At 55.1% G+C, this 14,470-nt stretch overlaps 1 protein-coding gene across 1 annotated transcript; it reads right to left on the bottom strand.

Annotated features, from left to right (window-relative positions):
• Window positions 1-370: 370 nt before the first annotated feature.
• Window positions 371-3,776, bottom strand: SIX1 (SIX homeobox 1). The gene is made up of 2 exons (XM_016198214.2): window positions 2,941-3,776; window positions 371-995 (listed from the first exon to the last, which is right to left on the bottom strand). Exons 1-2 carry the CDS (start codon window positions 3,498-3,500, stop codon window positions 704-706), a joined length of 852 nt encoding a protein of 283 aa, XP_016053700.1. The 5' UTR covers window positions 3,501-3,776; the 3' UTR covers window positions 371-703.
• Between the last annotated feature and the right edge of the window lie 10,694 nt (window positions 3,777-14,470).

Below are 14,470 nucleotides of genomic sequence, written 5' to 3'. Positions count from 1 at the left end.
AAAAATAGTCATATTACTAATGGTCACTTCTAACTGCCTCACACAGAGAACATTAAGACATTTAGGCACTTGTTTTTTCCCCCTAATACTGTTATTTCACTTTAAGCTACATAAAATTGTTTAACACTAAATATGAAAAATGTAAACTTAATTTTCCCCATCCAAAAAAAGTTGTAAGATCATATTTTTCCTTTTCACCTTAAGAATGCAACATTTCCTCCCAGGCTATTGGCTCTTATTTTCATTATTTTGACTTCTCTCTTTTTCATTTCCTTCTCCCTCTTTTCTCAAAATATTTTTCCATAAATAAATTAAAAGGAAATAATTAAAGTCTAGTTGATTTGTAATTCCCATTCACTGAAGAAAAAAAAAAAAAAGACTACAGAAGCAGGCAGATGGGTTGCCCAGAACCAAGACTGGGTGACTGGGTGCTTTTGTTTGTTTGGGTTTTTTTTTGTGTGTGTATGTGCGCGCGTTTTCCTGATTTCTGCACTGGGAGGGGAAATGCAAAAGTGGAAAGAGTTGGAGAGAAAAAGGTGACTAGGTCTGAGATCGCTGTTGGTTTTGAGTTTTAAAAAGACATTTGTGAAAGTCCACCGTTCCTTTATGCACAAAGAACCCCAGAAACAAGCTGCAAAAATGTTCCTGATTTCTATTTACAAGTGTCCCTAGTCCCTGCTTCAAGGCCCCAGCCCCTCCCCACTTAGGACCCCAAGTCCACCAGACTGGAGGTGAGAGGGCCCAGCAAGGAGTCCTGGAGCTGATGCTGGTGGGCTTGCAGGCCATGGCTGGGCTGTGAAGCCGTTAGGCCGGGGAGAGAATAGTTTGAGCTCCTGGCGTGGCCCATATTGCCCTGCAGCAGAAGGACCGAGTTCTGGTCTGGACTTTGGGGAGGTGAGAATTCTTCTTCTGAGCTGGACATGAGCGGCTTGCCCCCTTCCAGAGGAGAGAGTTGGTTCTGCTTGTTGGAGGAGTTATTGTTTTCGGTGTTCTCCCTAAGAAATAGAGGACAACACCAGATGGTTAAAAAAAAAAAAAAAAAAAAAGTGGGTTAAAAAGAAAGTGTGAGATGGAGGGAGGGGAGCTGGAAAGAGGAAAGGGCCGATGTGCCATCAGTCACAGACCCAAATGGAGGAGCTCTGCTCTCCCACCATCCCCAAGGGCCCTGGGGAGCAGCAGGACACCGGGGAGACTGGAGAAAAGGGGAGCCAGTCCCTTCCTCTTCCAGATTTTAAAAAACCAGAGCGGCAGGGCTTATTTGAAATTCACAATTATTTAAAAATGCTTGTTTAAATAGTTATTTTTAAATACCTATCAACTAGCACTAGGCTTAGAAGTTTGAAAACCTTCCCACAAATGGTCGCTGGCGACGAAGACCATGATCAAGGGGAAAACAGTGCCCAACGCACGCGTTTGGGGTGAACCGAGTCAACTGTCCTGTTCCCATCTGAGGAGACAATTAAACGTCGAGTTTCCCTGCCCGAAGGTTGTGCTTTCTGAGACACAGGATAGGTCATGGGAAGTGGTGTCCAGAGCGGCCCAGTGACCTGAGTAAACACAGGGAGCGCAGCCAGTCTCTCCAGTTTCACCAAGTAGTGGGCCCTGGGGCCTGGCTCGCGGGGCCGCGGTTTTGTAACTGAAGTCTAACTGGACCGTGCTGTGTCCCTGGCCCCGCGCTCCTCACTCAGCCCCGAGCTCCTCACGCCGCCCTCTCCAGCTCCCCCCGGACATCCACCCCAGCGCGCCTCCCCTCCGGGGACACTTCTCGGCCCCGCACAGCCGGCGAGCGGGTGCGGGGTGGCCGGTCGTCAGTCCCCGCGCTCGGGGCGCTTCCGCCTTCCGAGAGACCGCCCGTCCTGCCACCCCGAGAGCCTGTCTCCCCTCTCCCCCCTTCTCTCACAGTCTCTCTCTCCCAGAAAGCCCGCCGCAGCTGACTGTTTCCAAGTTCCCTGCTTTTCCCACCCAGAGTGGAAAGCGGAGGCTACATCTTCGCCCCCCCCCCCGGGCTCGAAAGCAAACAAAGGAAATGCAGCCGGCGGGGCGCCCAGGTTCCCCCGAAACCCGTCGGCGCCCGGAGCGCTCTCCCTGCGCCCGCCCGCCCGCTCTTCCCAATCTCGGTCGGGAACTACTGCGAGCGCATGGAGCCCGGCCAGGTGGCGGGGTGTTGGCGCGGGGAGCGTGGAGGCAGAGCCGGTTTTCAAAACACTGCCTTCCGAGCCCCAAGGCTAGAGGAGCCTGCGGCGGGAGAGCCCTCCCTCGTGGGGCGCGGCGGCCGGACAGCCGGACGGACGGGCCCCGGCGTCCGGCCGCGCGCGGGGGAGCCCGGAGAGGCGCAGTCCTCCCCGGGCTCGGGGCGCCCGCCGGGCAGGACGGGCAGCGCCCCCTCTCCCAGAGCTCTCTTCCCTTCGTGAGGCGGTTGCGGAACGGAAGGGCGACCTCTTGCCAAAAAACTAGCGCGAGAGCTCAAGTAAAGCGCCGGCTGCAGCGGGGGCAGAGCAGGTCTCAGGCCAGCTCCGCGCCTCCCGGGGGGGAGGAGAGAGAGGGTCGGGACCCCGAGCGCCCACCGAACCCCTTTCCTAACGTTACCGATCAACACTTCCCTTCCAGTTGATCTAGAAACTCTCTTTCTACCCCCTCTCCCAACACCTCGCCCCGACCAGCCAGGGAAGCAAGAAAAACTTAGCGCCAGTATTTCTCGACATTCACACCCCAAGAAGCCCACGCGCGGGCGCTCAAATCAAACGAGTCCCCATTCCCAGCAAACGCTCTCAGAGTTCATGAACTTTCGCGGCAGCGCTGCGGAGACCCGGGCGCCGCCCGGCGGACCGGTGCCAGCAGGCGGGGAGCGCGCGGTGGCGAGCGCCTGCGGGGGCGGGAAGGGGCGGCGGGGAGTGGAAGGCGTCCCGGGGTCGCCCCAGCAGCGGGAAGCACTCCGCGTACCTTTCCTTGGCCTCGGCGGCCCGGTCTCTTTGCCTCCGGTTCTTAAACCAGTTGCTGACCTGGGTGGTGGTGAGGCCGGTGGCCTCGGCCAGCTCCCGCTTCTCACGCGGCGAGGGGTAGGGGTTATGCGCGTACCACTCCCGCAGCACGCCCCGCGACTTCTCTTTGAAGCAGTAGCTGGTCTCCTCGCCATCCCAGATGGTGCGCGGCAGCGGGAATTTTCGGCGCACCCGATATTTGCCCACGGCACCCAGGGGCCGGCCGCGCAGTTTCTCGGCCTCCACGTAGTGCGCCTTCAACCACAGTTGCTGCAGCTTGGGGTGGTTGTGAGGCGAGAACTGGTGGCTCTCCAGGATCTTGTAGAGCTCGCGGAAGTTCCCGCGGTGGAAGGCGACCACGGCCTTGGCCTTGAGCACACTCTCGTTCTTGTGCAGGTGGTCGCAGGCGGGCAGCGACCACAGGAACCTGCCCAGGCGCTCCAGGTTCCCACCTTGCTGCAGAACCTCGCACACGCACGCCACTTGCTCCTGCGTAAAGCCGAACGACGGCAGCATCGACATGGCTGGGGCCTGCCGGGGCGCACAGCCCGGGCGCACACGGCAGGGAGCAGAGCCCGGAACGCAGGGGGCGGCGGCCGCAGGGAGGGGGGCGCGGCTGCTCCTAACCCCTTCCTAGGCTACCCGCAGCCGAAAAGGCAAGTCGAGATTGGGGGGCGGGCGGCCCAGAGAGAGCAGGGCGAGGAGCGGGGCGCGCGCAGGACCCCGAGAGGCAGGCTCACTCCGCAGCCTTTCGGGCCCCGCTGGCTCCAGCCTTCCGCGGGGTGGATGCTGCTCGTTGCCGGGGAACTTGGTTTCTGTTCTCCCGGCAGCTGCCTTAAAGCGCGCAGCGTCCCCAGCGCGCTGATTGGCTGCGGGAGGCGCCTATCCGGGGCTGGCCAGCCCGCGCGCCGCCGGGCCCGGCCCCGAGGCCGCGCCGCCCTGCGCGGGGAGGGCGAGGCTGCGGCGGGGGGACTGGGAGTGGTGAGAGGAGCCGGACCCAGAGAGGTGGGAAGCGGGGGGCAGGCGGGGGTGGGGTGGCGTTGGGGGGATGGGAGGGGTGAGGAGGAAGCCGCGCTGCGGGAGAGCGGGAGAGGGGTGGGGTAGGTGTTCGCGTCAGGACCCTGCAACGTGAGCCCCCTCTCCAGTGTCACCTAAGGGCAGCCGCGCACAGCTCTGCGCAAATCAACGACTCCAGACCTTCTAGTTCCCCTCCTCTCCCTCGGTACCCCGGTCCCTGTCCCTTGCAGACAGGCTCTTTCCCGGTGAGCTCATATTTAATTACCTTAATGTTGGAATGAATAAATAATGGATTGATGAATAGCTTATGGAATGAGATAAATAATACAAGAGCAGACTAGAGCTCGGTGCTGCAGCCGCTGGAAGAGTGGCTTCTCTCCTTGCTGGCTTCAGCTCCAGGAGCCAAACCTAATTTCCCCCTCCCTTCCCTGCTCCCCCCCTCCCCGCCCCCCCACCCTCCAAAGGGCTAGAGTACTCCCATCTGGATGGCGCTTCCCTCGTTGTCAGAAGCCCGAGACTATTTGGGACCACGCAGAGAGCTGTTTGGAGCATAGTTGCAGAGCAGAGAAAGATTCCGAGGGTTAATTTGTGACTTGGTATCTTAATCTTCTATGGTTTAAACCTGCAGGCTTTTGGACGGTTTCCCCATCTATGCAGTTGCGTTTCCAAAGCCACCTCTGCGACCGAGGAATGCCCAGAAGCTTTACTTGCTGTTAGCAAAAATGCTTTGGGAACCTGGTATGAAAGGCGCTGGATGGGGTGTAAATTAAATAAAACTGGTCCGGCTCCAACAGCCGTTCGGTTGTAACCTAATCCTTGCCCTGCACAGAGGAGGGACACTTCCCTCAAAGTGAGGAGGACAGCAGCTCCTAGAAGATTAAATAAAGAGGTGTGTGTGTGTGTGTAGGTTGCAAGACTGGTCGATTTTACTGCCAGGGAATGAGAGATGTCCTGCAATTTCAGTCCCATCATCTGTTATTTCGTGTACGTGTGGAGAATGTTTAGTAAAACTGCACAAACAAATGAAGCTGTAATTATCTTAAGCCTCATTTGCACACCTTGTTCCAAAGCAATTACTAAAAAGATTTTGAAAACAATTAGCGTCTCTAAACAAACATAATCTATTGTCAGTAGCTGAGACTGGCAGAAGATAAGAACAATGCTGTGGAGATAAGGGGAGCCAAATGGTGGAAAGAGAGTGACTTTATGACTATACTTATCTCTGATTAGATAAGTTCAAAACAGAATTGTAAGTACACTTCAAAAATGCTTTTGATTTAAATGCACCCTCTTAGTGAATGCAAAGAACAGACTCTAGGCTCTTTAAACTTGCTTGTCTTCTTTAAATGTTTTGATTCCACCAGCCAAAGCCCAGTTCCACAGAACCCTTCGCACATTGAGACATAAGTGGGAGACAGAGAGCACTGTGTGGGTTTCCCCTTGTATTATTTATATGGTTTTAAAATAATGCACCCAGTCCAGGGTACCCTGTAATGTACATTTTAAACTCATGAACAGTTTCCACCTCCTGGCTGCCTCTCCAGAGATTCCAAGTAGAGAGAAGCTACTTCTCCACTGAAATCCCCCCACACAATGCTTTTTGCATCCCTGAAACTCTGCAGTATCCCATGCAATTAGACCTTGGAAACAGATGCTGATATTTCATTACCTTTAGAATTATTTTTTAAGTGCAGTTAATGGGTGCATAGTATTTCGAAAGAGCTCCTACCACATGGTGTGCCCAATGACTTACTTTCTAAACTGGAAGCCTGGCATGGCTGAAGCCAAACCCATGTGTCTGGTAATTTTCCCTCGTGGTCTTATTTTAGTACTCATGATGTTTCAGATGGAGCCCTAAGAAGCTGCAGTGTCCTGCCAGAAGGAATGTCTCTGCTTGGAACAGTCCTTATTGACATGGCAGCTGTGTGAGGACCGGAACGGAGGTTTAAACTCGGCTCTAAAACTCAGTTAATACCCTAAAGTCTGGAGCAAGTGCGCAGAATTACAATGTGTGTGTGTGTGTGGGGGGGGAGTGTCTCTTAAAAGACAAAGGGTAAGTTGAGTATTAGGTGTACTTTATAATTAACAATTTTGTATAAGGAAATGAGGCATAGCTTGGACAAATAAGGGCAGGTATAAATTTACAGGGGATGACTGGGAGCAGAGAGATGGCAATTAGACACCAATATGACCACCTTCCCCCGCCTCCCCCGGCTTGCCCCAGACCACCCTCCCCACATCTTTTCATCTCTCTTCAAAAGGAGTCAGGACGTACTAGACTTTGGTGACAACCGGGGAAGACGACGGTGCGGATGCGGCGACTGCGGCGGGCACCAGGGTGGGTGAGCAGCAGTGTTGCGTCGCAGAGTCCGCCTTTCTCCTTGCGTTCGATCCGATAGATAGATCGCGCAACTAGAAAGGAAAAGCGCTATTCCCTTTGTACTAACGAGCCTACCTGCTATTTCGATCCCTTGGTTAGGGGAACCAATTGTTATAAATGTTAATTATTGGCTCGGATATATAAGGTTTCCCAAAATGGAACCTTTCACTGAAAACCACTAAAAGAGGTAAAATGACATGAATTTACAAACCACATAAACCAAACGATCCATTTTAAATCGCGCACAGAAAGGTCTGAGTTGTTCTAGTAACTTAAAACCTTTGCTGTCAATGCAAATCACACGAAAAACAGAGATGCGTCGGAGATTTAAAGGGAACCGGCCACTCTAGCTGCCGCCCTCGCCGCGCCGCGGCTCCCAAGGGTGACGCGCGGGCGAGGGGTCCCGACGCCGGGTCCGGGCTCTCCTAGGCCGCCTCCCTGCAGGCAGCGGCCGGGCGCGCACCACTCTGTCTAAGGCAGGGGCGAAGTGGAGGCACCATTTGCTGCAGGAGTTTCTGGCTGGGGTGACATGAGGCCTTGGTTCAAAAACCTCCAGCTGGGACCCGCTTGTTTCCCTCCGGCTTGGAGCGAGACGCTCCGGGGCCCTGGGCCCGCCGTCTTGGAATTCCTTCACCGTCAGGAACGGCGGGGATCCTACTTCAACTACAGATATTTGGAAGGGAAGGGAAGGACCACGGGAGGTGTTTCTTCAACACATTGGCGTCGTCGCTCTGGGGCAGTGTGGAGACGTCCCCAAATCCTGGTTGAAGTGACAACATTCATCTTTTTCCTCTGCTTGTTCGGAAACTCCGGGTGCCCTCCACCCTTGGGACCTGGGCTGGGACGCCCGGTGCGGCGCCGGAGCAGCCGCCCACCTGCCTCCTGGGGGACGCTGCCCCCGGCAGGGTCTGAATAGGCCGAGCGCTCAGGCAGGGCGATTTGCGGACCGGGAGAAGAGAAACCCAAAACCAGTCCATTAGTAAATGAGTTTTGTGTTGTCAAGGTTCTTTCCCATCCACTTGCTGTTCTGAAAAATAGATCACGTTTCGTTATCTTTAGTGGGAATCTGCAACGTGACACCGGATCCGCGCGGTCCCCGCCTCTCTCCCTCCCTGTCTTCCAGCCGCGCGCTAGGCCGGGCCAAGGGGAGCCGGCCGGCCTCCTCGGCTTATTTCTGAACAAAGAAGATTTGTCTGTTCCCCTAATATATTTATGTATGGAGGGAGGGAGGGAGGAAGGGAGTTTAGCCCTGGAAGCGGGAAGCGCGCGGGCAGAGCCTCCCGCTTCCTCGGTGCGCAAGCTCACCGCCCGCCCACGGCACCCGGACCGCCGCCCCCTCCCGCACCTGGACAAACAGAGCTGGCAGCCGCGCTCGCCGCTGAAAGCCCTGCCGCCCAGTGCGGCTCCTGAAAAGAGTCTCCCCATTGTCCCGGGGTCGGGGGAAGGAGGGAGAGGGAGAGAGAGACAGAGACCTGCAGAGGGACACCGCCCGGGGAACTGAGCTGGGGAGTGTGTATTCGGAGGGGTTCCCCTCTCCCTCGCTGTGTGTACCCGCGTCGGCGCCCTGTCTCTGTCTCTCTGTCTCTCTGTCTCTCTGTCTCTGTCTCTCTCTCTCACACACACACACACACACACACACACACACACACACACACACACACACTCCCTCCCTCCCTCCCTCCCTCCCTCCCTCTCGGTTTCTCCTTCCCTTCCTTCTCCGTCCCGCACGGCCCGGGGCGCCTGCGCCAGTTTCCTTCTGCCCCGGACCAGACCCTGCAGGCGCGGTGAGGTTTCACAGACGTCCTGCTGCTGTCGCGCACCAAGGTGACTTTGAAGTCCCGGCAGGGGTGTCGGCTCAGTCGACGGGACCCCGACCCACTGAGTGGGGGCGTCGACTGAAGGTGGGGGCGCCCTTGGATAGAGCGGAAGAAAATGGGTTGGCCACCTGGGGGAAGGGGCCAACTGCAGCCGCGCTCCCAGGAGGCTCGGCCCGAGGGCGCGCCTAGCGCCAGGCTTGAGCCAGAAGATGCCAAACACCTTTCTGGAAAGCGAAGGAGAGTGTTCTAAGAACCCATTTTTAAGAATTTAAGACACTCTTGTCCCCTTTTTATTAGTGTTGCCTTAGGGCAAGTTTACAAAAAGATACTCTTATCTTCCATTGAGTTCCCAATCAGCCTTTTTCCCCTCAACTAATGTACATCCTGAATGCCGCATCTGTCTAAGCTAAGAAGAATTTCCTTTTGGGAGGTGAAAGCCTGCAGCTCCTCCTGTTCAGAGGAAAGTGCTAGTGACAGTAATGCAGGGTGACACTAAATAAACAGTTAGGGTGGACTGGAAAGATGGAGTTAATTATCCAGTGAGCTGCGTTTCAGCCCAGACCATCAGGGGCTGATTTGTTTTGGCTCATAGTCCGAGGAAGGAGACAAACCGCTCTCTTCTCTACATCTCTCAGGGATCCTGGTCATTGCTTTCTCAAACAAAACAAAACTCCAAAACCACTACCCAGGTGTCCCTGTTTCGATTAAAATTCGGTTTATTACTCCTCTGCAGACTCTGCTAAAATGCCCATTCCAGTGCCCCACAACCCGGGAGTGAAGACCCAAAGTGACCCAAAAGAGCGCTCCCCGAATCTTTTTCCCAGAGGCCTGTTGGTAAGGAAGGTGGACATCCAGCAGTCCTCCCCGTCTCCTCACTTGCATTCGTGCAATAAGTTTATATAACCGCGTGTTTATAAAAACTAAGATGTTAACCTGGTTTTCACGACGGTTTTACTGCCCGCCCCCTCCAAAAAAAAAAAAAAATCAGGCTTCGTGAAATTTTAGATGCAATTAGATTTATTGTTTGCGTGATTCACGGACTATCCGGTTTCCTCAGGTAAGCCCGCCCTTACACATAAATCCTCGTAACTTAAAACGTCTCCCTCCCCACTTTGCTCTGCCCTCCCCTCCCCCCCTCGCGCCCCCGCCCCGCCGCATTCTGATATTAATAATCCCCGGCTGCCCCTCTTTCCGGGTCATTACGGTACTGCTGGTCTCTAATCAATCCTAATGCGATGGCAATTGGAGTCCCTGATGACTGCGGCTCGGGTTTCTTGTAATGGCTCTACCACATTTTCCTGGACCTCCTTCTTTAACCTGAGATGCCAGGGGGACGAGTCCCTTCTCCGCCGCTGATTACTTCAAGATGTGGGGGGCTGGTTCTAGCAGGAGGGGAGAGACACACGCGCGCAGCGTGGCTACCGCTGCGGGAAGGCGGCTGCGGCGGGCGAGGCGTCCACTCCGCCCGCGGGCGCCCGCACCCCAGCCGCTCTCGCCACTCTCCCTCTCTTCTTTTCTCCCCATTTCCCAGGCCCAGACTCACCCTGGCGAATGGAGATGAAGATTCTGAGAGTATCCCTACCCCCATCCCCACCCCCGGGTGCGGAGACGCCTCGTGGTCTCTGGGCCTCTCCAGTCCTCTCGGGCTCCTGCCCCGCGGCGCGCACCCGGCTCCCAGGCCGGGCCTGCCCCTGGCTCGGGAGCCCGCTCCTCTTTCCTCCGGCTTATTTTGTCCCAGTACCACCCACCCTCGTCAATTACAGTGTAGTTGTCACCGAACAGAAACTGGATTCTTCCCTATCTCCCTCCCTGACCCCTGACCCCTCTTCGCTCCCTTACCCCGCGGTGCCCGACGCTCCCAACCAGTTCCAGGCCCAACGCCGAGGCCACGAGCGTGGCCAGGTCGTATCCGTATCTGGATATGACCCCTTCTTTCCCGACCTCTAGGGTCCATCGCTCAGAATTTTTAACCTCTAGGGACAAAGGCCCAACAGTCCTTTCTGCTGGCGCCTTTGGGAGAGGGGCCCTGGGGTGGAACTTGCTTGGCGCCCCCCGGCCGGGCCGCGGCCCTCTCGCTGACTCCCGCTACCCCCGGTGCAGGCCGCGCAGCGGGCCATCCGCACGTTCGCGGCATTTGTATTGTTGCATTTCTCAGACTAACGCCATTTAGCGTAACCCGAGCCCAGGATAATTGCCACGTTTCAGCCGCGATACTTTTAAAAACAAGATAATGCTTCTGAATTGCGGAAGAAAGTGCTTCAGACAAATTGGGCGCTGAGCTGACGAGATGGATCGCTTTGTTAGGGGCGGCGGGTGGTTTGTGACCCAATTAGTGCGTTTCTGGGAGCCGCCCGAGCTCCGCGGCCGGGTCAGCGGGAGGCGAGCTCCCAGCGCAGCGCCCGGGCGCGCCGAGGGGTGGGGGTGGGAGCGCTTCAGGCCTGCACCTACGTCGGGGCACCTCCGCGCCATGGCGAATGTTTTCATTCCCATACGAGTGCATTGTTTGGGTTCTAACTGATCCAGATTTTCGCGGACAGAAGCTTGGCTGCCTCTGCTCCCGACTGGGCCGTGAGGCATTTGTCTGCAGCACCAGTCCTCTGAGCTGTGGGCAAAGACACGCTGGGTGGAGGGTGCTGGGAAGGTGCCCACTCACCCATCTGCCTCTCCGCAAGTCTGGCCCACCCGCCTCGGCATGGGTTTCTAACAGTGTTTCCAATGCCGCTGCTGTACTTGGCGCAGCCCTCCTGGAAGCCGGCAGGCTGAGGCTTCCAGGCAGCCGGCGGACCGCGAGGGGCGCTTTGGGGGCTCGGAACAAGGCCGCCAGAGTTTCCCTCGCCTCTCCTGAAGTTCACCCGCCACCCCCACCTATCACCCCGCGTGCAAGCCCGGGTCCACCTTCCGCGGCCCATCCTGGGGTCCCGGGTAAGTCGCTCTGCCAGGTGCGCGCGCCTGGCCAACTCGCCGCGCGCCAGGGCTGGGGAAAGCTCGCCGCGCCGCGTGCTCGCGGCCCCGCCCCCAGCGGGCTGTGCCCAGCCGCGGGCAGCCAGGCCTCACCCCACGCCCGGGCGCCCGCACCACGAACCCCTCCCCGGGGCCGCGTCTGCGCCGGGGCCCGCTCCGCCCAGCCGGGCAGCCAGAGGTCCCGCGTTCCCGCCCAGGGGTCCGGACTTGAGCCGGCTGCCGACCCGCCGCTCCCTCGGGTGGTTCCCCAGGGCGGTAACTGGGGCGTGAGGAAGGAGGGGACGGGGCCAGGGGGGGCGGGGGCAAGGGCGAAGCTCGGGGAGGTCGGCGGAGCAGGGCGGGGAAGCGGGCCGGCGGCGGGAGCGTCTGGAGGAGAGAGGGCGCTGTCTTCCTGGCAAAGGATTCTGATCCGACGGGAACCGAAAGAAAACAAAAAGAAAGACGAGAAAATCTGCCTGGCCGAGCCGCGGGCGAGAGGGGCGCGCGGCGCCAGGGGCTGGGGTGGCAGAGCGGCTTCCCCGCCCCAGCCCGGGACCCGCGGGGGCCCGCGGCCTGGCCCGCACCGCGTCGCCGCGGGTGGGTCTCGCGGGAGGGGAACCTCTGCCCACGTTAGCTCCCCCCAGGTGCCTGCCTTCAGGCCGTCCCTCTCCCTCGCGTTCTCCCTCGGAGCACTGGGGGTAGAGCGGCAGGGCTGGCGACGCCTCGTGGGCCATCGGGGTGCTCCAGTGTGTCCGAGTCGGGACACCCCCTCCGGGAGCAAAGCCCTTGTTTTCAGTTTCGTGCGGAAGGAAACTGCGGCGCCAGCTAGTTTTTTGTTTGTTTGTTTGTTTCTCACATCTGAGCGCCGAGGCAGGTGGCCTCACCTGGTTGGCGGCACTCTGCCCAGGGACCACAAAGGGAGAGGAGACCCTCTCGCTTACCGTCCCCAGCTGGCCGGAGCGGATCCTCGGAGACCACAGGGTCCCGAAGACAGCGTCCATCAGCCACTCCCCACCCAAACGCGCAAATCTAACAGCCGAATTTACATTAATTCGGGAGCAACTGCTACCCCTCCATTCCAAAAGCACCGACTAATTTTGTCATCTGCAAAGGATCCTGTGTTCTTGTCTTTTCGTGCTTCTGGTAAACCAGGCAAAGCAAAACTAAAGGCGTCCAAACGCACTCCTCTTCTGCCTTAAAGGCCCGTGGGTATTAACCCGCGTAGGTAAAGGCCCTCCCGCCCCGAGCCCAGGGACTAGAGCGGAGCATCCCCTTGCACGCCGGCCACCTGAGCGTGTCAAGCCCCAGCCTCCAGGTGAATTTCCTGGACAGTCCTGACTCTCAGTCGCCCTGTCAGCAGAACCCAGGTGGCCCTGTAGTTCCGCCGTCGGCAAGGGAGCTGTTTCCAGGAGTAACTGGGTGGGCTTCCACCCGCCTGCCTTTTCGCATCGAGAAACGCTTCTCTTGTGGGAACGTCTGTTTCTATTCATCCGATTTTGTAATTTCTTTGATCAGCCTAAATATTTTCTTGGCAAACGGAAATTGACCATGCCACGAATATGATAAAAACCTGCTTGGGGGGAAAAAAAAGCGACTTTGTTTCCAAGCAGCAGGGGAAAAAGGGGGTGGGGAGGAGCCGGCTGGTAGGAATGCCTGTAGCAGATGCCTGCACACACACCTTTTTGCAGTCTCTAAGGCAGCTTTAGGAAAGCTGTCTTTCCCCCTTAATATGGTTCCTTTCCCTTCTCTCCTCCCCTTCAGATAAACACACACCTGGTCTCCTAAAAGTCTTTGATACTCTTTATAAAAAAAAAAAAATAGAACTTCAATGGATGCCTCTGGAGAATTTCCCTTTAAAACACAGATGAAAGGCAAGGTTAATACAATGTTCTCTTAATCCCTTTGCCTTCTGAGTCAAAATAAATATTTTCTTCTGCATGTGATTGTACATCCTGCCATTGGGCTGTGGCTATAAGCAAATCGACTGGTAATAAAAGTGTTTTGAGGCTGTGCATTAAATGCAATTCTCTTGCAATCAAGGGGAGGGGGGCGGGGTGGGGGGAAGCCGTACTTCACAGGCAAGACTTGGTGGGTTTCTGAAAAGCTGCAAGAAAAGGACCTTTCACCTCTCATTAGTGATGCCATCAGTGCTCCGGCAGAGTGGAGCTGAGGTCATGTTACATATGGCACACAGTCTGCTCAGCACTTGAAACGTCAGCTTTGAAATTTTAGAGAGGGGAAAGGTCATCTTTAATAAGCTAAAGTCTGGGGCTCCCATTGCCCTCATTGCAAACTGGGTGGGTGTCCATATGCTTCAAACCTTCTGGGTAAGTTTTTTTTTTTTTTTTTAATTTGCAGTTTTAAGCTGATTTTTGTTTCACATCTTCATTGAAGCTGTAATGTTTTCAGCTGTTAATACTCCAAAGGCCTTTCATTTTTATAGCAACTCTGTCATCTTCCCTTTTCTTTTCATGCAATCGTAAAATCGTCTGTTCTGAGTGATAGCTTTTTAGAACTCAACTTCCCAGGAGAAATGAAGTGTATCTGTCCATCTGCATACATGGATCCAGACATGTGGGCTATAAGGTTACCCTTCTGAGTGGGTAATTTAGACTTCACTCTTGTACACTACATAATTTACTGAACCTTCAAAACATTAAAACTTCCATTTTATGTAAAAGCTCTAGTTTCTGAAAACTTCCTGGGTAATGCTAAAAAATTTTCATGCCAGTTACTGAAATTTCACATTTTATTTTTACCATGTGGGGGGAACTCTCCAATCAGAATATGTTGATTCTTCCATAAGGCTTAAAGTTAAGGCTAACCGACAATGTTATGGTAGATACAGCACTGAAAAAAAAAAAGTGCTAATATCTCACTTCCTTGTTCACAAAATATTAGGAATATTTGCAAGTGTTTAATCCTCCAATTTGTTTAAAAAAAAAAAAATGAAGTCAACCAAACCCGAGCCACTGAACTATATCCCTAGATCTCTTTTTAGCCACTGTCAAGGTGGATGTAAATATTTTTCTTTCATGTAACTCTGCAAGGGACTTCTCAATAGTGATTTGTCATTTACTCAGTTCCAGAAATACTTTTTTCCATATTGATCTACTGTCCGAGAGGAGCAGCCTCACTAAATGTTACATGCATTCCTCTTACTTTTCTTTATATCTGTCAACCCATTTTATCTGTTTATCATATATCCCAGTTTTAGCTGTTTCTTCAGTATTTTCTTCTTTTACATAAAAGTTACATACTTTGTGCTTGTAATTAAACTTTAGCAAGTAAGGCAACTATGTATGACAATCAGGTTCAAACAGAAACTCAATGATATT

This window comes from Miniopterus natalensis, chromosome 1, assembly GCF_054644295.1.
Source record: "Miniopterus natalensis isolate mMinNat1 chromosome 1, mMinNat1.hap1, whole genome shotgun sequence".
Taxonomy (NCBI): domain Eukaryota; kingdom Metazoa; phylum Chordata; class Mammalia; order Chiroptera; family Miniopteridae; genus Miniopterus; species Miniopterus natalensis.
Note: the sequence above shows the minus strand (reverse complement) of the source record. Positions and strands in the feature narration are given on the sequence as shown.